This window comes from Trichomonas vaginalis, chromosome V, assembly GCF_026262505.1.
Source record: "Trichomonas vaginalis G3 chromosome V, whole genome shotgun sequence".
Lineage (NCBI taxonomy): Eukaryota > Parabasalia > Trichomonadida > Trichomonadidae > Trichomonas > Trichomonas vaginalis.
Window position 1 is genome coordinate 9,908,182 of NC_067207.1, and position 26,530 is coordinate 9,934,711.

Below are 26,530 nucleotides of genomic sequence, written 5' to 3' on the forward strand. Positions count from 1 at the left end.
AACTTCTCTTAATTCCTTAATTTTTTCATCTATTTCATCTCTTATTTTTTCCAGTCTTTCAATTTCATCATATTCATCATCTTTAATTCGTTCTTCATAATATTCAGGGAAAACATCAGGTTCTTTAGGTTTTTCTTTTTTAGATGTGGGATATAAGAAATTTATAACATCATCTTTATTCATTTTTCCATCATAATCAAACTCATTTAAAAACTCCGCGAATTTTTGACAATTTCTTAAATAATATTTATCAACCTCATAACCTGCCTACTCTAATATATCCTTTATTTCCCTGTTTGTGAATCCTAATTTTTTAACGTCGTTAGTCTTGACACTCATTTCATACAAAATAAAAATAAATTATTCATAAATGTAAGACATGAATTTTTAAAGTTTATTTTTTTATTTCATTATGTATGGGCTGAGTGTAAATGTCTTACAATTTTGAAAATTTTTTAAATCTTGATTTATTCAAAAACGTAAGAATAAAAACCGTAAGAATCATACATTTTTTACTTCATATGTTAAAAAAATGATACAAAATCGTTCAATATTGTATGAATTCTTACGTTTACAAAAAAAGTCACACAACCCTTCAACATATACTACTTTTGTTGATCAAAAATGACCTCACAATGTTTGATCATAAGTGAAGTCATCTTCATGGGTATTTAGAAATTCCAAGAGAAATTGCTTATTTCTCGCAGATGTAATATCTGAGAAAATCGAATTTAAATATTCATAGAAACCCAAATCATTCTCCGGTTTGAATAATTCATCTGTTGCTTTTTCTGTTTTTTCTATGAATTTTAATAATTTGATTAATAAATCTTCATTAGGAAGAATTATTGCTGCATTTGTGATAAAATTCCATATTGAGGTAATATGGCAATAATTACATTTATAAAATGTAATTTTATCCAAAAATTTTTGGCAAATTCGCATAATAGCATTAATATTTGAAGCTGAGATTAAACATGTGATTACTTCTGTAACTTTTGGAAAATCATCGCAATTTAATATCTCTTTATATTGAATTGAGAAATAAAAAAAATCAAATGGATTCATTTCTTCAATTTCAAGGAGATTGTAAAAATTGATAGAAGTGTTATTGCAACAAATTGTATTTGCAGCAAAAAATATCATTTGCTCGATTCCATTTTTGGAATAAATTTGCTGGAACAATGTTAAATTAAAACAGTTGCTTAATTTTTCTTCATTGTTTTCATAAAAAAGTAACAAGTTTGCAACTGAAATTTCAAAATTTTGATAATTGCCAGTTATTTCAGTAAATATATATATTTGCTTTTCTTCATCTAAAAATGGCAAATATTGATTTGCAATATTAACTAAAGTTTGGGATAAATTGTTCCAGTTTGATTTTACAATTTGTGAGCACATTATGTAATATGTAAATTTATCCGCTTTGTAGGAATTTAAAATTGTTTGTTGTTCTGTTTCAGTTAAATTACTGAATTTTTCAAGATTAATATTGTGATAAAAAATAGAATCCTTGAAACATTCTGATATCTTTTCAATGTTTAAAACGGATGCTAAAAAATGTAAAAGAACTTCATCAGTCACTGTGATTTTTTTGAAAAATTTATCCCAATTCAAGCATCCAATTGATCTTTCTGTCATTGTACTTATGCATTGATAAAGTTGATTTAATGAATCCGAAGAATAATCATTATGCTTGACTAGTTGAGTTAGTTGATACAGACTGTCGTCAGCCATTTTAAAAAAATGAATAAAATTGTATAGTAAATTATATTTGTGAAATTTGTGACGCTACATTCAATCTAAGACCAATATCTCAAAGAATTCCTCATTTAAGTATTACTTTTCATTGTTTTTTAAAAAATATCTTTGCTTATTTGTTCACTTTTTTGACATTTATTATATGCTTTTTATCATATTTCCGATGATATGAATATATATTCTATATAAGAATGACGCTACATTCAATCTAAGACCAATATCTCAAAGAATTCCTCATTTAAGTATTACTTTTCATTGTTTTTTAAAAAATATCTTTGCTTATTTGTTCACTTTTTTGACATTTATTATATGCTTTTTATCATATTTCCGATGATATGAATATATATTCTATATAAGAATGACGCTACATTCAATCTAAGACCAATATCTCAAAGAATTCCTCATTTAAGTATTACTTTTCATTTTTGATTCAATTTTCGAACGGTTTTCGTAAATTTTGCATCATTTCATTTTTTAATGGGAAAATCATCTATATTTAATCAAAAAAGAGCAAACTTTACAGACGAAAATAAAATATTTATCAGGGAACAATCTGATAAATACCAAAAATCAACATCGAGAGATGAAAAAACGAATATAATCAAACAAGTTCTTCAATATTTTAATATTAAATACGCCGAAAATGAATCTAAAGCTGTCAGAAGATATTTTAGTTATATTGCAGTTAAAAATATTCCCGCAGTTACTGGAAAATATCCTGATACAATTGTTCGCAAAGATATGCTTTATTCGCATGATCATACAAATATTATTAATTCAAATAATATTGAACGTTACTACCGTTGCATCGATCATTCTTGTCAAGCACGTTATTTAGTTAAAATTGAGAACAGTTCAGTTTCCGAAGATTTACAAAAGGAACATATACCCGAATGCAGACAATTTAAAAAGTTACAAAATGAAAAAAATGATCTTCATAAATCAATGACTCTGACAGAAATATACAATAAGGCAATGGCAAAATTTTCTGAAGACAACGGCACTTTTCAGCAGATTAAAAAATTTATGACAGAACTTGCTGTTGGTACTGATGAAAACCCATTAATTAAAGATTCATTGGTCAGGGAAGTTTATAATAAGTCCAGAAAATTTTCTGTTGGAGAAAAAATTACAGACGATGAAATTGCTAATTTTTGTTTAATAAATGGCGAGCAGTTTTTCATTGGCCATGATTTTCAAGCAAATTGTGAGACGATGTTTTTTGGTTTTGAGAAGGCAATTCAATTTGCAAAAGAAGCCACAGATTTATTTTGCGATGGAACTTTTAAAATTACACCAAAACATTTTCAAAAAGGACAGATGCTAACAATTATGATTTGTGAACCTTCAACAAATCAATATCTACCACTTTTATTTATATTCATGAAAAACCGCACATTTGAATCTTATAAGAAGGCATTTGAATATATTTTTACTGTCAAGGGTATTCAATTTTCAAAGCTAATTCAAATTCATTGTGATTTTGAAAAGGGAATGATAGAGGCACTTCAACAAATTTTCCCTAAAGTCCGTATAATTGGATGCCTATTTCATTTCAAACAAGCTTTACACAGGAAACTTGTAGCACTTTATACAAAAAATTTCAATACTTTACAAAATTCTTTATTTAAGCTATATTCTATTACTCCATTCATGTCTCATGAAGAATTTGTACTTACAATGCATATAATTAATCAAAATAAAGTTGATTCGATCAAAGATTATATTGATTATTTCAACAAAGTTTGGTTGCCGCACTACAATTTAATATCTCAATATAATAATGCAACTGCAATATTCACTAATGATTGCCTCGAGAGTATGCATTCAGAATTTTCTTCGTTAAAACATCCAAACATTTATGAAGCTATTAAGAAGATATCTCAAATCCAATTAGATAAATATAACGCCATCAAAAATAACCAGAAGATCGAGCGCCATATAAAAACCGTTATCACTGATAGCTACAAAAATTATATTCTTGACTGCTTTCAAAAAGAACTTGAGAAAACAATTTTTTCTATCAAACAATACAACGTAAGTGATCTTTCTTTGGCTCAGAACGAGATTTCTCCATATGGTTCCATAGAATCGAGTTCATTGTTCGAAAATATTCCAGTTCATGATGCAGATATACTCAAATCGATCGATCTAACAGATAAAGATACAATGATCACTAAGTTTATTAATGAAAAAAGAGAAAAAATTATGGCATTATTTAATGAAACATTAAATCATCCAGATTTTAATTCATCCACTCCAATTCAAACTAATTTTGAGCAAGCCGATACAAATCAAGGTTCAGATGCTCCAATTCGCTCCGAAAATTCAAATATTGCAGACTCTACAGATTTAGAACCAGAAAATCAAAACCATCCTTCTACAAATCAAATGTCTAGTAATCTAGAACATAAGCTGGACCTTCTTGATCATATTGAAAAACAATTATCGAAAATGCGCTCGTTATTGGGAATTCTTCCTACTACAAATGCTATTGTTGGGCCGTCAAAACAAGTTTCAGTTAATAGCAAGCAAAATTCTGAAAAAAATAAGAAAAAATCTTCCATAACAACAAAATCAAACAATAAAAAACAAAATTCATCCGACAATCCTCCTAAACGTAAAGCTCCTATTTCGGAAAGGATTCTCAGCGATAATAACTTATATTTTCAAGTTCATCGAAAGAGATCGAAAAGCAAACGTTCCACATCTACAGAGAAAAAGAATTGATATATGAAGTCTAATTCCTTTTATAACTATTATATTTTTATTCTTATGACTAAAAAATAATATATTATTTAACAATTTTCATTTTTTTCTTTTAACAATTTCGTTTTATTTCCATTTATTGTTAAATGATTTTTAGCATACACCTTTCTTTGTTCATCTTCTAAATACAATTTATTTTTTCTTAGATATAATTATATTCATTCAATTCGATCGTCATTTTTCAGTACATGATCGTAATTTTCAATTATTGATCGCGATTTTACTTCAGAATTTGTTCGCAATATTGCTTATCAAAATTATATCTCTATTCTCTCATTTCTGTTTAGTCAATATCATTACACTCCTATTGTCTAATAACATGCTATTAATTTTCTTAAAATTAAAAAAAAAATATCAACTTTTAAAAACAGAAACTTAACATCCTTAGGTCAATGGATTTTGATGTGAGATACATTTAATCTGTTTTTCTTTTTTTATTTTAAATAATTGAATATTTATAGTTGTTATGGGTCTTACATCATGTAAAACGAATTTTCTTAAATTAAATTTACTTTTTCTTCAATCTTTCTTACATATTTATTAAAAAAAATTATCCAAAAAAAGATGTTTTAGAATGAAAAAAAATAGAAAAATCTTCATTTATAGTCTTTCTTGAATGTATACGTTTTGATTTTTTTCTTTTTTAAAAAATTCAATTTCTAGAAAAATCGAGAAAAAATCATTTTCTTCTATTTTTAGGACGCCATACCCATTGAAATCGAGTAGGGGTAATTTTAGCTAAAAGTGACACACCTGTAAAAAGTGACACACCCTTCACGGGTGTGATTACCGATCGGTAATTTCGACAGTTTAGAATTTAAAATTTTTTATGGAACTGTTGCGAGTTTCATAAAGAATTTAAGGAATATAAGCAAAGATTTGAATCAAAATCTTAGACCTAAGCCGCTCGATTCGCTCGCGGCTTCCGCGAATTACAGATCAGCAAAGATTTGAATCAAAATCTTCGAACTAAGCCGATCGCTTCGCTCGCGGCTTTCTTTATTATTTTAAATTTGCATATTTCCATCAAAAGTTCATAAGGTAAAAAATTTCGTTTATATTATTGCAAAATAAAATCTTCATTATCAAAATAATATTAAATAATAATATAATATAATTTATAAACAACTATTATTTAATAAAGTTTAATTGCCAAGGTTCATCTAATTTTTTGATTTTTAATGTTTTATGAATTTTATTTATCATGTATATATCTAATGAAGATTATATATGTAGAAGATAAGTACCTTAATATGTACGTAAATTTTAATGAAATTTATACAACATTATAAAAATTTATGAATAAAAACTTGATATAAAATAACATTTTTATTTTTACTAAGAAAAAAAAAAGGTTTTTGATAATAAATTTATTTTATTTCGAAAAAGTAGCAATAATCGTAAAAGGGTATTGATAGGCTTGCTAAAGTAACTAATTTTAGCTGTCAAATACTTTTGTATTTTGAAGTAAATTAGTATAAATTTGTTTTTACTTTTATTTCGAAAAAGTAACAATAATCGTAAAAGGGTATTGATAGGCTTGCTAAAGTAACTAATTTTAGCTGTCAAATACTTTTGTATTTTGAAGTAAATTAGTATAAATTTGATATTATTTTAACTCCCTTTGAAAACCTCAATTTTCCATACAGAGGGAACGGGAATAGCATCCAATATTCCCTGAGAATGGTTGCGCATTCTCAGTTCCCTCTATATTTCGAACGAAGCTCTCATCGGTCTTTTTTTTTAATACTAAACGTTTTTTTTCCCTGTCACTTTTAGCTAAAATTTGGGTTTGCCGTATTGACATTGTTATTAATCCTCTTTGATATTTATACGTTTTGAAATTTTGGAATGGTCATTGAGATGATTTGTCTGATTTATCTAATTAATCAATCTGTAAGTATTTGAAATATTTCATCCAATTAAGAAAAAAACCTATCAACTCAGTAAAATTCCCGATGTAAATATTGGCTCAAATTTTACGAATTTGAGAACTTCGAAGTTTGATTTTGAATATGTATTCAATTTAATTGGATTACTTCAATGACTGAAGAGGAAGTAAAATCTGATCCAGAATTCCAGCTGAAGGCAATCGAGAAGGCATATGAGCAATCGTCGCAGCAATTAAATCAGTTAGAGTCGGTTTTGCAAAAATTCAGCACAAATTTTCAAAGTCAAGAGCATAGCTTAACTGAATTGTATCAAAAAATCAGCAAACAGCAAGGAATACATCGAAATATAGTCAAAGTTCGTGACTGCATCAATGAAATTCAGAATAAATTAACTTCGACAGAACAACTTTCTCCTATTTTGAAAACAAATATCGAATCCAACTTTGATGCATATATGGAAGCAATGAATAAAGCTATTGCTGCCAAGAAATTCCTAAATAGATTTCAATTCAACGATGCTTATAATGAACGAATGGCAATTACTAAACTAATAGAAGCTGCACAAAGAACAATCCTTATTTATTTCATCAAATTGGCTCACAGGTCAGCTACGCCTGTGCTTTTATCAAATTTTGCCTTTAAAGATGGAAAATTTGTTCTTACTGAAAAACTTTATGAAAATCCGATATATCCTGTTGCCGAAGAACTTCTTCGTATGATGAAAAGAATGGCCGAAGTCCTCGATATTACTTTATGCGAAGATCAATACAAAGAATACCAAAATGCTCGTATAGATGCAATTAATGAGAGTATTAGTCCTATTCTAGATGCTTCAAAGAAACGTGTTCTGCAAGCTCAAACTTTAGATATCATAGATCTTCCAAATTACAAGCCAAAAGAGCATCCTATACACACAATTGGTTACTTAGTGAGTTTCTTCTATAAAAGAGAACTCGCATTCGCCAAAGCCATATTTGGAGAAAAATATAAAAATCCATTTGTCAATTCCTTCACTCCTCTCTTCAATACCTTCAAGAGCATATGTCATTCCGTCATGTTTGCTAATGTGCAGTCCCCCATTGACATTCTATTTGATGTAGACCTTGTTTCCACCATTGTTGATGTTTTAGAAAGCGAAGTAAATGAAGATGAATTTTCCATGTTCGCTGTTCAACTTGCACAAATGTCACACATGTTCCATAGTGGTATAGAGCGAGTACTATCTGCATACAAGAGTGCTGTCCAGCATCATGATCCAGACAACATTCCTGCAAGCGGTGGAGTGACGGCCAATGTTTCTAATGTAATTATTTTCTTGAAAAAACTGTCAATATACAAGAAAGGAATTGAACAAGTTGGCGGTCTTTCTTTCGACCAATTTGCACCTGCTGTCCTTGCAGCGATGTTTAAGAACAATATGGAAAAGGCTACTCGTTACAATGATGATATTTTGAAGCAATTATTCTTAATGAATAACGCTCATTACGCTCTTATGCAAATTGAAGCATCCCCTGAATTAGCCACGATTACTCCCCAAGAATTCAAGGACACATTGGAGAAAACAATGCAAGATGCACAAAAAGTTTACATGAACGAGACATGGAATGCAGCATTTCAGATTCTATCGTATGATAAGGCATTCGATGGATTCAAGAAAGGTGATAAGTTGAATACTCAACAAAAGAAGATTATTAAAAATAAATTTAAGAAATTCAAAGAAGCTGTGTTGGATATCCAGCAGAAACACAATACATATTGCCTTAAGAATACGAAATTGATGGAACCAATTATGAATGAAGCAATTCAGAAAACTCATTCTAAATTTGAGCCATTCTATATGAGATGGCATGATTCTGGCTTTGCATCACATCCAGAAAAGTATACTGCTGTACAACCTTCGACTTTGGAAGGAATTATCACTAGATTGTATGGAGCAAAGAAGATTCGCAAAACCAGCGTTTAAATATCTACTATTTTGTTTATAATATACCTAAAAGTATATATGTCGAATTGTTTCTTTTATATTCATTCAAAAAATATCATAATATTTTAATCATGTCCATAAATACATTTTCATCCGATTTATCATGTAAAAGATCTGAACACAATGTGTTTAATGTTAAAAAGTCTTAGATTGCATACAAATATTGATGCAAGATCATGCAGAAGTCATTTATCAATGTTGATACTTCTATGTTGGAATCTGTAAGAGCTACTAAATCTATCTGCATATCAATAAAATGAATTTATTCAATCATTACGCATTGAAATAAAGAATCGATATATTGTAATATAATTAACAATGGTTTAGTTATGATCTTTTACAAATAACGTTATATTAATAAAATCAAATTACATTTTTTTATTTACTTCAAAAAGAAAAAAATTAAATCGAAATTTCCCAATTTTCATTGGCTGTGAGAGAAACTTCTTTTTCAACAGTTGTGTCTCTCTTGACTACAACAACTTTTGTGATGTTAACAACAGGAACAGTAGCATTCTTTGGAGAATCTTCGCATTCAGAACAAATAAGTTTGGAATTTTCGAATTTGAACTCTTTGTGGAGCCAAATTCCATTTTCAAACTGAGATGTTTCATAATCATCTATGTAAACATCACCTTTTGCAGAATCATTTTCATCCAAGTAAACGAATAATGTTGTTGGCTGTTGTATTGTCTTCTTTGTGCATTCAACAACATTGTTTATGATCAAAACAATCCTTCCACCTCTGAAAAATACAGGATTAGATTTGAAATCGTTTTCAACAACGACTTCTCCATTGGAACACTTGTTATTGATATCATACCACAAACCAGGAGGTAATTTAACTGTTCTCTGTTTATTGTTTTCATCATCCGTGATAGAAAAGAAAATAAACGAGTCAATTAAAACTTCATAAGATCTGTCATGTTCGAAATCGAGTTCAGGGAAGTCAATGAAGAGTGGTCTCACTATTGGACATGAGTATTGATGAGCTCTCCAAGCAGCCGTGTACCAAAAGTGCAAAAACTTATATTTTCTTTCAACAATTTCTTTCAACAAATCTTTGTATTTGGAAAGATATGGTTCTCTGTTCTTTGCCGTGAAAATGCAGTGCTCCCTGAAGAAAGGATATGTCCAGCAGGCAACATTGAACCATTCAACAAGATGTTCATCATCAATTGAATGCGAAAAACCGCCAACATCAGCACCGATAAAAGTGACCCCACAAATATTTGCGTTAGCAATCATTGACAAAGATTTCATCATATGTGTTTTTGAAGAGCCATTATCACCTGTCCAAACGAACGCATATTTCTGTGTTCCGCTGAAGAAAGCTCTGGATAAGCTAAATGGTCTTTTTTCATCTCTCATTTTCAAACCGTTGAAAGTTGAGAAAGATTGGTATGTTGCGTAGGCGTTGTGAGTTTCTTTGTCTGTCCACTGTCCTGTTCTGCAGTCCTTTGGCAATGATTTGTTCATTATTCCGAAAGAACTCGGTTCGTTCATGTCGTTCCAGAAATAACCGTTTTCTTGTTGTTTGCAGCGTTCAGACCAAAACTCTCTTGCTTCTGGATTAAAGAAATCTACCCAGCAGCTGACACCTGGCCAACAAAGTCCGTGATAAATGGAGTTGTCACGTTTTTTGATCAATAAATTTTTTTCTTGACACTTTTTCAGTTCAGGTGAATCTCCTGAAGTTGGTAAATGGCAATCACAGAGTCTTACGAACTGTCTGGATTTAGAGAGGAGAAGGGACTCGAGATGGTCTGGATTTGGGAATGTTTTAGGGTTGTAATGCCATGGAGATCTGTCTTTCAAGTGATCTAAATCGAGCCAGAAACAATCGAATGGAAAATTCTCTTTTTCTAAGTTCGAAATGACTTCTTCGCAAATGGCTTGTGTCTTGTATCCCCAACGGCATTGATGGTACCCTAATGACCATAGTGGTGGCATCATGGGATGGCCTGTAAGTTCACAATAATTTTGGATAATTTTCAATGGTTTACAAATAAAAATGAAACAATCTGCGAAACCGCCTTCAGAAAGGAATCTGGCAGATCTCGATTGATCTTTCGTAGAGAGGTTGACGTATGTCTCGGAACTGTTGGCCCAAAAGAATCCACATGAGAGTTCTGGGGAATGAGCAATTATGAAGGGAATATTTCCGTAAATTGATGCGATTTTCTTGTCATTGAAGCCGTATGCATCGACATTAGTCATCTGGTATGTGCCATCTGCAATATTATTCGGTGTAACTCTCTCTGCTAAACCTGAAATTCTGACGTTTGAGCCGTGGAACGAAATATCTGACCCAACAGTTGTTTCTTCGCCTGTAATGAATAATAATTGCTGCTCGTCGTTGATTGTCGACACTAATTTATCGGAATCGTAGAATTCGAGTTTGAAAGGATTGTAATAAATAATGACTTTGTAAGAGTTTGATGTTAATTCGCATTTATCGTCGAAATTGTTATTTGTGATTTGTAATTTGGTATTTAATACTTGTTGATTGATTAAAATATCAGATTTCGAAACATCAAATCGATTATATTGTTCTTCTTCACCTTCTAACTGAAACCGTACTCTGAAACATCCATTGATAAATGAATAAATCTCGACATTTAATTTTGAATCAACAAATTTAGCTTTAAATGAGTTTTCAGCAACTGAAGTTGATGCACTATCAATTGAAGAGACAGATTTTTCGCCAATTCGTTGATACCATTTCTTTCCAAACCATTTTGAAAACATTGTAATTCAAAAAAAAAGTATCCGATTTTATCCGAAATAAAATTGTTAGATCTGACACAATATAAGCCATAAAGCATATTTTTATTAAGTGATCTTTAATCATGCAAGCTTGCATCGCAGCATACAGTATTCTATAAAATGATATTGAAACCTTCATTATGGATTTTGACTTAATAACTGATTTGGTATATGTGGGTCCTCAGACGATGTATTTTAAGTCATATTATGTCAGCTAAGCGAAAAAAAATGTTCACTAATAATGTGATCGAGAGCATCTAAAAAACATCGACCCCTATTTTTTAGGAATAGACCCCTTACAATTTGTACGATAGTAGTTATGATCTAAATGCACAGTGCACTTTCATTTAGCATGTGTGTGCAAATTCATTTGTTTTGGATCTCAAAAAAATATTTGAAATTTAAAGATTTTCATAATACGATTTTAATGATCCCATATGAATATACATTGAATTTTAAACATCGAACTCCAGTAAAATTGATTAGTTATTAAAAATTGAATTCAAATTCAAATGAAAAACCAGAAAATTGGATAATTTTGTGTACACATACAAGAGAAACTTCTGATACAGCGATTCGCAATGATTATGTTCACTTGCGAAATTCGATCAATTTTACGAGAATTCATAGCAGAAAAAAATGAAATTTTGAAAGGATCACTAACAATAATTTGAGAACTTGGCAGGATATGAATGATATGCACATATGCTTAAATACTAATAATTTTATTTTTTGTTGATCAAAATATGATGGGTAAACAAATTTTTAAAAGTGACAATATATCGAAAAATTTGAGATCTATTGAATTTTGAATAAGAAAATAAATCACATGTTTCTCTTCATTTTAATGGCACAGTACCAGGACGAAGTTACTCTTCTTGCAAGACATGAAACAATTGCAGAGTTCGAAGGAATACAGCACATTCCATGCAGATTTAGGACTGCTGAATGCCCAGACCGCTGCAATCACGCTACAGATGTTGCTATTTTCAAAGTTCTTGAATACACAAAGTACGAAAAGCCAGGTGAATATGGTGATCCAAAGCAGGAAAAGATTTGCGTTGATATCAAGAAACAGATCTTCAACCAAGATCCAAAGATTCAAGAATTCTGCAAGAGCCATTTAGAGGTTGGCAAGAAATATCGCGTTTGCTACGATCATCTTTATGTTAAACAAAATGGCATGAACAGACCAGAACGTCCAACAACAGAAGTTACACCACTATAAGTATTGTCTTCATGAATAAAGAAAATCTGTATACAAATTAAAATAAAATTTTTTTAATTACGATGCAATAAAACATTCCTAGTAAGGAATTTCTGCGGAATATTTGTTAATAGGTTAAATGTTATCATATCATGGGCTTTTTTCAATAGAAAAAAACTTGAGTTTCAATATTTTCTTGAATAACAATAATTTTATAAGTTTATTATTACACCTTAATTAAGCTCTGTAAATAATGAACAATTTAGGAATGCAAAATGATATATGGTTCTAATTGTCAATATTGAATTAATTATTTATATATTCAAGGCAAATTTCGATATTATACTTCTGTATTATTAAAAATAAAATTAATTTATCGTTTTTAAATCTAGAAATAACTTGAATGTAAATGGAAAAATGAAATTAATTAAAATTTTTAACCTCATAATTCCAAAAAAAATATATTTTCCGAAAAATGACAAAAAATTCAATATGTTTAGTTTTGGCATTTGGAAAATCATAAAAAATTTGGAAGATGAAACAAAGGCGTTTTAGTTTCTAGAGATACTTGCCAATGTTCTTTAGTCGAAAGGAAGTCGAAAATAAGACATTTACATCTTGATTATCCAAATTCGCTTAATAAGCATAGGTCACAGTCAAGGTCATCGCATGACTACAATCAGCAAGCCAATAAATATTATCACAAATGGCATTTTAATCTGCCATTTAAATGACCGAAGGATTTTATGCAATTAAGGAATAATACAGTAACAATATATTCAAATCATGGTTTGAATGTCATGTTGAATAGTTTTACCTTATAATTGTTGAATTTTCTATTTCATAATGAACGGAAATCAATTAAAATAACAATGCCTGCTTATGTTATAATGCACATGCAAAATGACTCGAATATCAAATAAATTTCCTGCATTTTCATTACACATCATAATTTGAGTTGATTATCGGACTAATGTTGTTTGTTTAACTAGGTTTCTCATGAATCTATTAATGTTACATCATTAATCACTATCAATCTACAAATTATAGAAATATTCCAAAAAGAATATTTTCTCTCCCAAGATGATAATGAAATGAATTTGTTTCCACGGTCCTACCTTCGAAATGATCACAGTTTCTGTTTAAATGATCAGAAATACATGGTTAAATCATGAAGAAATAAAAGAAGAAAAAAAAGAAAAAGAGCCAGCGGCAGAATTCGAACCCGCAACCCCAAGATTAAGAGTCTTATACTCTATGCGGTTGAGCTACACAGGCTATTCGAAATTTAAATTTTTTATTACTATAAAATATAATTTTGACTTTTTCAATTAATTCTGAAATTTTGAATTGATTTTTTTCAAATTCTTTTACAACTCAAATATTTCACAAAAATTTTCTATCTAAATCTTTCATTTGTCTAGATTCCAATCTTTGACATAATGACATAATCCATTTTACTAAGGGTTTCGTTTTGCGAAAAAAAACGTACAATACGCAATTTCGCTAAAAACATTTAGCTAGCAATTTCGATCTTTGACTCCACTGAGAGAGGGTCAAAGTTGCTATTTGTCACTTTTCCACAAGAATATAATGGGGAAAAAGTTATCATATAGTTGATCTCATTCACTGAGGTGAGAGATGCATGTAGTGTAATTTGATAAACAGTGGGATTGCTGCTCTAAGTCCTAGGTTCGAGACACATTGGCTTCATTTTTCTCTTTTTTATTGACGTAAACTATTCAATTTTTGTGTTCTCCATTCAAATTTCAGAATTTTTTTTGCAGATTTCACGCTACATTCGAAGTTACCTTTTGTAACAACCACCACTGCCTACGAAAGACGAAAGTGTGTCACGATTTCACCCGGAAATCCGACGGTTGTTTAAGAGTATGCACTTTTGTCACCTACTCTGACTCCACTCAAGACGTCACTTTTTTAATTTTGCGGTATCATATTTTTGGAAAATCTTTATGAATATTATATAAAAAGTCTCTTTAATATCTATATTTCATATTTTTATCGATTTTTAAAGTTTTTGCGAAAAGTATTCAATTATTTTTGCTATTTGGTCGGGTAAATGTCAGATTTGCGACATTTTCTGATATGATATTCAGATTCTACGTTGATAATAATGCTTATAGAACCCTCTTGCTATTGTGTCAAAATTGCGAAACCGATAGCAAAAATATCTCGCAATATCAAAATTGAGATATTGAGTGAATTATGCATTATAGAGATTAAAAATCTGATTTGTGAAAACATCTCATCAGTTTCTAGCTAATTCAAAAATCTTTACTATCTTATTCGATTAAAATGAAAAGGGAATAGTTTCATTATGCTTTAAATGACAGCCTTATAATATAATCATAGTTTTCGCTCAATATGCAGCATTTTTTTTTCGAAATCTATGGTCAATGTCCTAAATACTGATTGATTTGCATTCATATCTCTTACATTTTCTATACCCACATCACTATTCATTGCTATTCCTATCTTTTTCATTTTTGTTTGTTTCTCATAATTTCTCAAAAAACACGATAACTTGATATTTGTAAATATCATACTTTATAACGTAAATAAGAACTTGACCTATTAAGAAAAGCAGTAATGAAAAGAAAATCTGAAATTCATAAAAATTACAAGTTTCTGATGACAATTAGCTTAATTAAACCAGGTACAAGATTATATAATTGTATTTTCTATCCAATTATCCATATAATATCTTATCCAGAAAAAATAACTTGATCAATACCAAATGATTTTTTAACTAGTAAATAAAGTATTTTCTTTACACACACATTGTATATCATAGTTTTTTTTTTTTGGTTTCGCAAAACATCCAAAAACAAATATGCTATAAAAGTGACAATTTTAGCAAAACGAAACCCTTAATTTTACACATTAAAATATTCGATATTTCATGTAATTAAGGAATAACTACAATAACATGCTCCTACATTTGATATATATTGATAGCACAAATGTTATTATGAAGGTAAACAAAAGAGACTTTTTTACACAATAATACCCTTCAGGTGAAGTATCTTTTGACTTGCAACGATAAATTTTGTATTTTTTTTTCATGGTGCAAATATCGAAATTGTGCAATGAATTAAAGCGTGCCCATGTTATTACGGAATGTGGTACATTGCGTATCAATATTAATGATCGAATCATCAACACAAAGAAGTCTTCAGCGATTTGTTTTTCAGAATTAATCAAAGAAAAATATTTTATTGATAAATCAATCACATCATTGAACGCACATCTAGATATTACATGCCAAGATTCGATTGATATACTTTCAAACTTTATAGAAACAGGTAAACTTGAATTTGAAGCAGATGAGGCACATTATCATGACATATTCGAAATCGGCAAATATTTTGGAAATCAAATACTCATACAAGTATATGCTAAACATGTTAAATCAGACAAATCTCTCACAAATGAAAACATTTTTAAGAAGTACGAAATTTCTGCATACGAAAACGATTCTACGACAATGAATGAATGCATTGAGTACATCTCATCACATTTCTACAGTCTGAAAGATGATGATATCATTACAAATTTTGTGAAAAATGGATTTGAATTTTGTGAAAAAATTTTGAAGTCAAAAGAACTGAAAATAGAAAATGAAGACAAACTATGTTTGTTACTGTTAGATACTTGCAGAAGAGACAGTACATTATTTGATTTATTTAGCTATGTTAATTTACAATTTTGTTCTTCAGAAGTTTATGACTATATTTATAATTTTTCAGTTGAAAACTCTTATGAATCAAGTCTTTTAACTATTTATAATGAAACATTGAAACATTATCATTCAAAATCAAGAAATAAATTTGAAATTTCAAATCAATCTATTACATCTTTCGAAAAACATTTGATTCGAAATCAATTTCAAATATCAAATCATAGTTTTAGTTTTGTTGATCCAAAAATTGTAGAAAAAGTTTCAAAAGAAATTAAAATGGAAATGACTGCTTCATCTCTTTATGGTGGAAATTTATCCAATATAAATTCATATTCAGATAATGCTAATTTCTATACAAATAATGAACCTAATTCATGGGTAAAAGCTGATCTAAAGGGGTATAAATTAAAACCAAAATCATATATTCTACGATCATCATATGTTTTTTCTTCTGATTTATTGAGAAGATGGAAGCTAGAAGGTACCAAAGAAGATGGAACATCTATTGTATTAGATAATCAATACTATGAATTTCAACAAAGAGAAATCAAAGAATTTCCACTTCAAACTAATGATTATTTTGTTGCTTTCAAAATAACACAAACAGGACAGAATTCAAGTAATTGTGACTTTTTCCGTATTACTGTTTTTGACTTCAAAGGAGATTTAATAAAAATTTAACCATTTTTTCATGCAATCATTAATAAGTATATCTTATACAACCTAAACCCACTTATGACATAGTATTTTCAATCTAATTCCGTAATTAAATTCAGTAATTATTTATTGGGAATAAATAAACAAGACTGTCATAGAGAATTCCATATTGGCAAAGATTCAAGAGCGGGTCGCCTTAATTTTTTATTATTTAAAATAATAAAGACTCTTATTTACAGACTAGACTTGTAATCATTGAGAAACATATTTCACACACTTTGTATGTATATTGAATTAATTCAGAAATACTGTCTCAAAATTTTTGAATTATCAACACAATAAATTGAATGACCGCTAGGTTCCATTCAATTAAAAGTAGTACCAAACAATATGTTATGCAAGATATTGCGAAATATTTTTGATAGCTTGTAAAAAAATAGAGAATAATATATTATTTGGACACTATATATAGTTACATGTAATATTGCCACTCAAAAATTCACGATTTCAATTTTTCTCGAAATCTAGCCTTGAAATGTATATTAATTTTACTAAATATAAGCATTATATTATATGCTAATGGACTTTTTACCATCGTCCCTATTAAACATGTATATATAAATATTCCTCCAAAGTTCTTTCAATTACATTGAAAGGGAGGAAAAGTGAATATTTTAAAAACATCAAAATCATTAAAGAAATCATTGTTCTGATCTACTAATAAAAAAATCAATCTGTGTATTAGATTGAAAGATTTTATACTTGCATGATATCATATTTCGTTTGATTTTCATGAATTAATTCCAACTAAATTTTGTTGAATCTCATGGCAACAATTTTTACTTTGTTTATAAAGTATTTTTTTAGTAAATCAGAGATGATGATGTTGATAATAATAAATAAATTAAAATGTTCATTTACAACATTATTTCAAATAAAATAATACAATTAAAATACTTCTTCACGGATCAACTAAATAGGTGAACCTCTTTCCACCTTTCAAAAGCATACAATCAGTAAGTGTATATTAAAAATATGAATGTCGGAAAAGGCATCAAATTATTAATTCTTGACTGTTTTGCAAAAACATTGCCAAATCACGGCATGCATTAGATCGAGAGATATAACGCTTACATACGCAACTTGCTTTGATGTGTGATATCATCTTTCGTTTGATGTTCATAAGTGAAATCTCTTCTATATTTTGATTGATTACTTTGCAATTATTGAAGTATCTGATTTTACCATTTGATTTTGGAGTCAATTATTGCATATCTGTTATATATCGATAAAATAAGTTAATTTCATGGATGCAATAAAAATTACAATTTTATATATACATAAATAAATAAATAAATTACAATTTTATATATATATAAATAAATAAATAAGATATATCAAATACATTATTTTTATTTATTTGTTGTTTGTTTTTTCTCCCGGTCTTGAACAAGCCTGAAAATCTCCTCCATTTTCATCTTTTTCTCATTAGTTAATTGCTGATTAATTCGAAGTCTACAGTAGTCTACATATCCTCGTCCCTCATATTTATAATCAAAATTTATTTTCATTGTTCCTAAGAATAACTTAACAATATCAATTTCTAGTTTTGTAATGGCAAAATACAACGCTGATTGTTTACCAATGTTAGGATCTGCGCCCTTTTCAATCAATTTTTTACATATTTCTAGACTTTTCACTCTAACTGCTTTAATAAGAGGAGTTTCTCCATCTGTTGCAATATGATTAACTGAAGCAGATAATTCCGTCAACATAGAAACAGTATCTTTTTTGTTCGATGCAATCGCATGATAAAGTGGTGTTTCTTTCCTACTATTTTCAATATCAACGGAAACACATATTTCTTTTACAAGAAAATGAATAATTTCATTGTTTCCTTTTTGAGCTGCCATATGCAAATAACTTGTTGAATTCTCTTCAAGTAGAGCATTGTATTTAATTTTAGGATGAAATGCTTGATCAATCATTTTAATAAACTCAACATTTGGATTTATGACACATTCTAAAACAAGTGAATGAATATCATCTTCATTTTTTGGTTCCCAATGTAGATCTAAAATAGTTTTCAGAGATTCTCTTTGATTGGTACGAATTGAAATCATTGCAGCGTTTAAACCTGATTTATTTTTGACATCTAAATCGGAACCTTTTTCAATAAGAATTTTCAAAACTGAATTTAGACCATTTTTTGCTGCCATTAAAGCAGGAGTATCTCCTTTCTCATTTATGTAATTAATAGGATAATTTTCTTTCAAAACATCATTTTCTGCATCTTTCATTCTTTTTTGAAAAAAAATTTTCAATGGATATGGAAAAGCCAATTCCTGCATTTGTTTTTCTTTCTTCTTTTCATCATCAATCTCTTCATTGACGTTATTCTCTGGTTCTTTAGATCTAACTGCCATTGTTGACTGAGATTTTATTGTTTTAAATTTAAGTTGTTTAAACTTTTTATCGAATATTTCTATCAGTTTATCATTGTCCAATACTATTGGCAGCTTAGTTGCATCGTCAATTTGTATTCCATTATCCTTCACATATTGTAGAATCAATTCTAGTTCATTATATTTCCTTTCGGATGCTAAATAAGAAAAAATAGAGTATTCAATCCCATTAATTTTCGTAATGGAGTTAATATCACAACCTGAATCAAGAATAGCCATAATATTTTTATCATTTCTAATTTCACATGCTTTGAACAACGCTTTATAATCAAATTTATCATTAGTTTCAATTGATTTCTTATCATATTTGATAATAAATTTAATAAATCTTGCTCTGTTCTGATTACAAACTGTATCAATAAGCAAATTTTGAATATCAAGTTCTATTTCAGCAAAAGAACATAATGTCAAACAGTTGTGGAATTTAACAATATCATCATTTTTCATATATTTGACAAGAACATCTTTCAAATTACCGTTTGCAAATTTATAATTTACACGTATTTCTTGTTTTTTATTTGTATGATCTACAAAATTCTCAAACAGTTTAATAATATCATCCTTATTAATTTCATCATTTAGATTCTCTACCATATAATCAATACAACACTTATTGAAACCTCTATTATCAATTTTATCATAAATCATTAATTCACTTTTTGATTTCATTATCATTGATAATATCTTTATGTAATCATTAAAACAATTTGGAAACACAAGCATTGAACAATAATGTGTTACATATCTATCATTATCATAACTCCTAAATAAATCATATTCTGTGTCATTAAATTTATCAACAAGAATTTTAACAATTTCTTTGGATGCCCCAATAACTGCTGAAACAAATATGTTACTTTTGATAATTTTTTCATAAATAATATCATCTTCGTTTTCTTCTGCATATTGAAAAAGAGTTTTAAAAGATTGTACATTCCCATAAAGTGCTGAAACTTGCATCGCATCAATAATATCACTTCTAGTTTCTTCAAGAATCTTTTTGACTAATTTATCCTTTTTTAAACAAGCAGCAACGGCCAAAGTTGATAAACCACATATTTTAAAATCAATATCTTGAAGATTAAGACTATCTACTTGATCATCATTTAAGTCAATGATATGATATAGTTTCTCCCAAGGAAATGATTGATCTTCAAAATGAAACAACTTAAGCCCAAGGCTTTCTATGATGTTTCTGTTTCTGTCATCTAATAATGTTTTTGATTTATCTCTGAGCCCTTGAAGTAGCAAATTATTTCTGGAGATTTGAAGTGGCGAAACATTTTCGTTTTCATGTATTTGCTCTTGAATGATATGGATTAATTTGTTTGCTTTCAACAGCTTGCAAATATCTATAATTTGATTAATTTCATCATTGTGAACGGTAATGATCTCTCCTTCAAGAAATTTCATGAAAATTTCCCATATTTCATCATTATTTTCTTTAAATGGTCCTATTAAACTCTCAATATCGATAGTGTTACCACTTGCTCTTCCTGCATTCTCTTTTATATTTTCAAAAATGACATCAGAAATAAGTAATAATGTCACGCGGCTACATTTTGCAGTATAATTTTTGTACTTCAAAATGGTGTCATAACCATTATTCACACTTGTAAACATTCGAAGAACTAGATTGAGAGCCATTCACGAGAAAACAGGAAAGGCAAAAAAATTCAAAAGATTTGATAAGACGGGTATTTGACAATTTTCCCCAAATGAATTAATTTCGATATGAGAAGATAATATTTGATGCTTTTTGAAATTTGTTAAATCATAGCCTGTCTTATAGAAATTGATTTTAGATTATACAAAAATACGTATGAGATCATGAAACATAATGCTTTGATAGATAAATGCGAAAAATTTTGCAATTAAATTTTTATTATTGAACAATTCTAAAATTACAGACTTGTTGGGCATTCAATAATCATCAATAAATAATTCTTTCTTATGGATCTGGCTAATATTTCCAATATTTGAAAAGATTTAATATGAATTCTGGAATTTGATTGGAATTAAGCACTTAACAAGATAACGGATGAGCATTTTTTTGCAATCAAACAACACTGTTATCATTTTTGACTAATGTGAACACAAAAATGAATTCTTGCATCAGAAATCAAAGAATATGCCACGATTAGACAATAATTTAATATTAATTTCACACATTCAATTTATTGCCCAAAGAAGATAGCTTATTTTCGAGTTTGGGTTAGTGATAAAATCGATCGTCAACATCTGAAAATTGAATACTATAGATTATGTGGAAAAATTGCCAAAAGTAACAATTTTTATATCAAAATTTACAATACAAGAAATATGTAATCTAGACACTAATGATATTCTAAAATCAAATTTATGTCTTTTTAAAAATTTGTGAGAAAACCGAACATTTTGCCATCGCTCTAATATGATTAACAGAATCATAATATGAATACATTTTTAAAGTTTTAATAAAAAACGAAACACATCTATCAAATATCAGTTCACTTTTAGAAGCTTCATGAAGTGGCTCTGGACTAACACAACACAAGTCGGTTTCGGCGAAAACTGCGTTGAAGAACATCTCAAGAAGTTCGTTCAGCCAAAGTCTAAGGTTCTTGTTACATTCGGCGGCGGATCAATTGACAAAAACGGCGCCCGTGATGATGTAACAAAGGCACTTGCTGCACTCGAGTGCGAGGTTAGATGGGAAGGTGGCATTCCTCCAAACCCAGAATTCGAACGTTGCGTTGAAATCGCAAAGGTTGTTCGCGAATGGCAGCCAAATCTCATCCTTGCAGTTGGTGGCGGCTCAACACTCGATGGAACCAAGTTCATTACAGCAGCTGCTGGATTAGATCCAAGCGTTGATCCATGGGATATCTTGACAAAGAAGACATTCCCAGAAAAATGCACACCAATCGGATCTGTCATGACACTTCCAGCTACTGGATCAGAGTGGAACAACGGTTTCGTCATCTCTCGCTGTGCTACAGCAGAAAAACTTGCCGCTGGAAATCAAGTCACTTTTCCAAAGTTTTCATTATTAGATCCAAAATATACAATGACACTTCCAACACGCCAGCTTCGTAATGGCCTCTTCGATGCCATGTGCCACTGCATCGACCAATTCTTAACTCCACAGGTTGTTCCAATGATGGACAACTTCTGGTTATCTGTCATGCGTGAACTCGTTGATATTTCTCTCGACTTACTCAAACCAGATTCATCCCTCGAATTACACGGAAGATTAGTTGTTGCAGCAACATTCGCCCTCAACCTTGTCTTCACATTAGGAAAGAACACATGCTGGGGTATCCACCAAATCGGACATCAGCTCACAGCAGAGTACGGAATCGATCATGGTGCAACACTTGCTATGGTCACAATTCCATTCCTCCGCCACTTCAAGAAAGAACGCGAATTCAATCTTGCCCGCAGTGCTGAACGTGTTTTCGACATCCGTGAAGGCAGTGATGAAGAGAAAGCTACAAAGTTCATTGAACGTCTTCAAGAATGGATCATCTCTATTGGCCATGTCAAGACAGTCAGTGAATGTGACCATGCCAAACTTCCAATCAAAGAAGGCGACCTCGAAAAAGTTGTTAAAATGGTCATGGTTTCCAATGGAGATAAACCTTTCGGCTACGAGAAGATGGTTACAGAAGACGTAGTCAGAGAAGTCCTTTCTCAGATTATTGTATAAACAGGATTTATCATTTTATCATTTTTCAATCATACTTTTTTTTTCAGATTTTGTCATGAATAAAAATCAAAGCCTTTCAATTGGTTTTGAAAATGATTTTTATCTTTATGTTTGAAATTATTTGTTTGCATTAGTGTGTGACGCAAACCACTTGTCTTCATAAAACAATGAAATTTTTTTTGAATGACCAACCACGTTTTGAATGACATCAAACTTTTTATTTCAAATGACTTCTGAAAAGTAACAAACAATTGGCTGGTAGTCATCGCATCGTTTTTTAAATATGATATTTGATAACTGTAATAATATTGAAAATGGTTTGGCGCTCATTCAATTTTAATTCACTTTATTTTATAGCATGAAGTGGCTATGGACTAATACAACTCAAGTTGGATTCGGTGAGAACGTCGTTCAAGAGCATCTCAAGAAATTCGTTCAGCCAAAGTCTAAAGTTCTTGTTACCTTTGGTGGCGGATCAATTGACAAAAATGGCGCTCGCGCTGACGTTACAAAGGCACTTGCCGAGCTCGAATGCGAAGTTAGATGGGAAGGTGGCATCCCTCCAAACCCAGAATACGACCGTTTAATCGAAATCGCCCAAGTCGTTCGCGAATGGAAGCCAGATCTCCTTCTTGCAGTCGGTGGAGGATCAACACTCGATGGAACAAAGTTCCTTTCCCTCGCTGCTGCCCTTGATCCAAGCAATGAACCATGGGATATCATCACAAAACATACATTACCAGAAACATGCACACCAATCGGATCTGTCATGACACTACCAGCTACAGGATCCGAATGGAATAGCAGTTTCGTTATTTCCCGTCGTTCAACAAACGACAAACTCGAATACGATTCTCAACTTACATTCCCTAAGTTTTCCTTATTAGATCCAAAGTACACCATGACACTCCCAACACGCCAGCTTCGCAATGGCATTTTCGACGCAATGTGCCACTGCATCGACCAATTCTTAACTCCACAGGTTGTTCCAATGATGGACAACTTCTGGTTATCTGTCATGCGTGAACTCGTTGATATTTCTCTCGACTTACTCAAACCAGATTCATCCCTCGAATTACACGGAAGATTAGTTGTTGCAGCAACATTCGCCCTCAACCTTGTCTTCACATTAGGAAAGAACACATGCTGGGGTATCCACCAAATCGGACATCAGCTCACAGCAGAGTACGGAATCGATCATGGTGCAACACTTGCTATGGTCACAATTCCATTCCTCCGCCACTTCAAGAAAGAACGCGAATTCAATCTTGCCCGCAGTGCTGAACGTGTTTTCGACATCCGTGAAGGCAGTGATGAAGAGAAAGCTACAAAGTTCATTGAACGTCTTCAAGAATGGATCATCTCTATTGGCCATGTCAAGACAGTCAGTGAATGTGACCATGCCAAACTTCCAATCAAAGAAGGCGATCTCGAAAAGCTCATCAAGATGGTCATGGTTGCAAATGGCAATGGACCATTTGGATACCACAAGTCAATCACTGAAGCTGATGTTACAGCTATCCTCAAGGAAGTAATCGTCTAAAAATGAGAGCTATTATTAGTAAAAAATTAAATAGTTTAAACATAACTTCATCTTTTCTGAATATATTATTATGAACAAAAAAATTAATAATTCATTCAAATTGAATTTTCTGATTAAGTTTATTCCAAGATGATTATTAAATTCAACCCATCTGAAATTGAAATGGCATATATAATATAAAAAAAGCTCGAAGTTATTGAAAACAATATTATAAAATGAGACAACAAACCTAATGTGGTCTTTTGTTTTAAGAGATGCTTAATCTCAACCTTGATCTCCGTTAAACAGATATCAAGTTTTTAAATTTCATATGTCATTAAAAATAGACTTCTAAAAAAGCGCAATCCAAAAATATCAATCGCTATGGGAATGAATAAGTTCTTGATATCAAATAATTAAACTCTATACATTTATTAATATAACAAAAATAATATAATAAAAATCTTACTTTGTTGGAGAGCAATGTACCCAAAGTAAGCCTTGTCTTATTGATAAGAACTCATCTTTGACTTTTTCATCGTTCATTGGAGGAATTGAATCGTCTTCTTGTTTAATTCTGTTTACATTGCCATTTGCAACGTATACAATGAGTGCTGTTCTCTTTGGAAGTGCTTCAATGAGTGATTCCAAAATTTTATTATATTTTTCAAGACATTTTTCTAAAACAGCATCATCTAATGCTTCTTCTTCACCGGCTTCCGCAAAGTGAGCAAACATCAAGTCATTATTTGCGATGTTATCAACAATTTCTTTTAATGTCTCGTCATCAGATTCTGTTTTCTTTAATTCAAGGATATCTGTATCAGGGAAATCAATATTTTTGGTCATTCCCGCGTAAAACAATGATCCATGCTTTTTAATCATTTCTGCAATGAAATCTGGAACTTTTGGCTGTTCTATAACAATGTTCTGATCTTTGAGTGAGAAATTAACAAGATCCATGGCCGCTCTTGCATCTTCGTATGAATCATGGCCGGATTCGTTTGCACGGAAAGGTTTATTGATATACTTCTTGTAAAGTAAAAATAATGATGGTTTTTTGACACCATTTGTTTCACTGTTGTAAAGTAAAGCTGTATCAATACACCTGTGGTGAATTAACTTCAAAGAACGAAAATCATTTTCAAGGGAGTGCCCAACAATGATTGTTTTTCTTGAAGCGTACTTAGATAGTATTTTTAGAGCTTGATCGGGCGTTACTGTAACGTTTGCGAGTGTCTCTTCGGATATACCTGAAAATGGAGTTCTGTAGTCAAGAATTTCATTTGTTGGTTTAAATAGTTGGTCAAGTAAAGGTTTCCCTTCAAAATCTGTAACAGAAAGACGTGCTAATTCCGATCCTAATTTTGTTTCGACCATTTCGCAATCGATCGCAATGATTTCGCGAGTTTCGGGTGTTGTTTCTTCTGGGAGCTCGGAAAAGTCTGCTAGTTGCTCTTCTGTTAAGATTGAAAGCTTATATAATTCACATCTCGGCTTTTCTGGAATTTTCATGCCTTCAAGATGCAGAGGATATCCATTATCTAGTAAATCAGTAACCGGAGTTATCATCTCTTCGTAGTTATTGTATTTTTTGAATATTTTTTTATTGTTTTTGAAACCTAAAACTGTCTGTCTGCCTGGGATAAGATAGCCTTCACGTTCTTTAGCTTGCGGAAATACAGGAAACTTGTTTTGTGAAATATTTACAAAGTTTGGTAATTTTTCTTTAAATTTATTGTATCTTTTAACGTCAAGGCCATCAAACATTGCAAGGATCACTCTATCACACAGAGTTCCATGATGTATTGTCATACATTTTGGTGCAACCGCGATATCTAATAGGCCACGAATAGTTTCTTGAATGCATTTGGGGTCAACAGACTTCAACGATCGAGGGTTGAAGTCTGCAGATACACTAAATACAGCATCAGGAAAAATCTCAAAGTAAGTAACATTGGGTCTTTTGCATTTCATAATTTTGAAGCTAGATGCTCATTATCTCAATGTATTTCGATATAAAATTCTATTTAAAATAAATTATCGTTATCAATAATGTCTCAATGACGAATAAATTTGTTGATCGATATTATCATTAAATTACGATCAT

General features: G+C 30.5%; 11 protein-coding genes and 1 non-coding gene across 12 annotated transcripts, besides 6 other annotated features; 7 read left to right on the top strand and 5 right to left on the bottom strand.

Moving 5' to 3' along the window:
• Positions 1 to 402: part of a mobile genetic element that runs on past the window's edge.
• Positions 403 to 610: 208 nt separating this feature from the next.
• Positions 611 to 5,250: a mobile genetic element.
• TVAGG3_0309230 (histidine kinase family) lies at positions 631 to 1,737 on the bottom strand (the record flags this gene model as incomplete). Its single annotated transcript, XM_001322274.1, has 1 exon — positions 631 to 1,737. One exon carries the CDS (start codon positions 1,735 to 1,737, stop codon positions 631 to 633), a length of 1,107 nt encoding a protein of 368 aa, XP_001322309.1.
• Positions 2,788 to 3,120, top strand: TVAGG3_0309240 (MULE transposase domain-containing protein; the record flags this gene model as incomplete). Its single annotated transcript, XM_051229778.1, has 1 exon — positions 2,788 to 3,120. A coding segment is annotated over one exon (333 nt), but the record flags the coding sequence as incomplete, so codon positions are not given.
• TVAGG3_0309250 (MULE transposase domain-containing protein) lies at positions 3,415 to 4,491 on the top strand (the record flags this gene model as incomplete). Its single annotated transcript, XM_051229779.1, has 1 exon — positions 3,415 to 4,491. The coding sequence occupies one exon, from the start codon at positions 3,415 to 3,417 to the stop codon at positions 4,489 to 4,491; it is 1,077 nt and encodes a 358-aa protein (XP_051099509.1).
• Positions 5,251 to 5,280: a terminal%2Cinverted (terminal inverted repeat of MuDR-3_TvMULE3 transposon ID:TVAGG3_0309260).
• Positions 5,251 to 6,327: a mobile genetic element.
• Positions 6,298 to 6,327: a terminal%2Cinverted (terminal inverted repeat of MuDR-3_TvMULE3 transposon ID:TVAGG3_0309260).
• Positions 6,328 to 6,568: 241 nt separating this feature from the next.
• Positions 6,569 to 8,432, top strand: TVAGG3_0309270 (exocytosis; the record flags this gene model as incomplete). The annotated part of the gene is made up of 1 exon (XM_001322272.1): positions 6,574 to 8,385. One exon carries the CDS (start codon positions 6,574 to 6,576, stop codon positions 8,383 to 8,385), a length of 1,812 nt encoding a protein of 603 aa, XP_001322307.1.
• Positions 8,433 to 8,808: 376 nt separating this feature from the next.
• TVAGG3_0309280 (glycosyl hydrolase) lies at positions 8,809 to 11,170 on the bottom strand (the record flags this gene model as incomplete). The annotated part of the gene is made up of 1 exon (XM_001322271.1): positions 8,809 to 11,157. The coding sequence occupies one exon, from the start codon at positions 11,155 to 11,157 to the stop codon at positions 8,809 to 8,811; it is 2,349 nt and encodes a 782-aa protein (XP_001322306.1).
• An 807-nt stretch (positions 11,171 to 11,977) lies between these two features.
• TVAGG3_0309290 (Tvp15 (fibronectiin-like protein 2, flp2)) lies at positions 11,978 to 12,457 on the top strand (the record flags this gene model as incomplete). The annotated part of the gene is made up of 1 exon (XM_001322270.2): positions 12,023 to 12,403. The coding sequence occupies one exon, from the start codon at positions 12,023 to 12,025 to the stop codon at positions 12,401 to 12,403; it is 381 nt and encodes a 126-aa protein (XP_001322305.1).
• Positions 12,458 to 13,586: 1,129 nt separating this feature from the next.
• TVAGG3_0309300 lies at positions 13,587 to 13,660 on the bottom strand. The gene has a single exon. It is a non-coding gene; the product is annotated as a tRNA-Lys (tRNA).
• A 605-nt stretch (positions 13,661 to 14,265) lies between these two features.
• Positions 14,266 to 14,295: a mobile genetic element.
• A 749-nt stretch (positions 14,296 to 15,044) lies between these two features.
• TVAGG3_0309320 (protein ubiquitination) lies at positions 15,045 to 16,973 on the top strand (the record flags this gene model as incomplete). Its single annotated transcript, XM_001322269.1, has 1 exon — positions 15,468 to 16,766. The coding sequence occupies one exon, from the start codon at positions 15,468 to 15,470 to the stop codon at positions 16,764 to 16,766; it is 1,299 nt and encodes a 432-aa protein (XP_001322304.1).
• A 1,181-nt stretch (positions 16,974 to 18,154) lies between these two features.
• Positions 18,155 to 20,830, bottom strand: TVAGG3_0309330 (spectrin binding; the record flags this gene model as incomplete). Its single annotated transcript, XM_001322268.1, has 1 exon — positions 18,155 to 20,830. One exon carries the CDS (start codon positions 20,828 to 20,830, stop codon positions 18,155 to 18,157), a length of 2,676 nt encoding a protein of 891 aa, XP_001322303.1.
• Positions 20,831 to 21,697: 867 nt separating this feature from the next.
• TVAGG3_0309340 (iron-containing alcohol dehydrogenase family) lies at positions 21,698 to 22,929 on the top strand (the record flags this gene model as incomplete). The annotated part of the gene is made up of 1 exon (XM_001322267.2): positions 22,125 to 22,898. One exon carries the CDS (start codon positions 22,125 to 22,127, stop codon positions 22,896 to 22,898), a length of 774 nt encoding a protein of 257 aa, XP_001322302.1.
• Positions 22,930 to 23,113: 184 nt separating this feature from the next.
• TVAGG3_0309350 (alcohol dehydrogenase YQHD family) lies at positions 23,114 to 24,570 on the top strand (the record flags this gene model as incomplete). Its single annotated transcript, XM_001322266.1, has 1 exon — positions 23,257 to 24,441. One exon carries the CDS (start codon positions 23,257 to 23,259, stop codon positions 24,439 to 24,441), a length of 1,185 nt encoding a protein of 394 aa, XP_001322301.1.
• Positions 24,571 to 24,885: 315 nt separating this feature from the next.
• TVAGG3_0309360 (exonuclease protein) lies at positions 24,886 to 26,397 on the bottom strand (the record flags this gene model as incomplete). Its single annotated transcript, XM_001322265.1, has 1 exon — positions 24,886 to 26,397. The coding sequence occupies one exon, from the start codon at positions 26,395 to 26,397 to the stop codon at positions 24,886 to 24,888; it is 1,512 nt and encodes a 503-aa protein (XP_001322300.1).
• Positions 26,398 to 26,530: the final 133 nt, after the last annotated feature.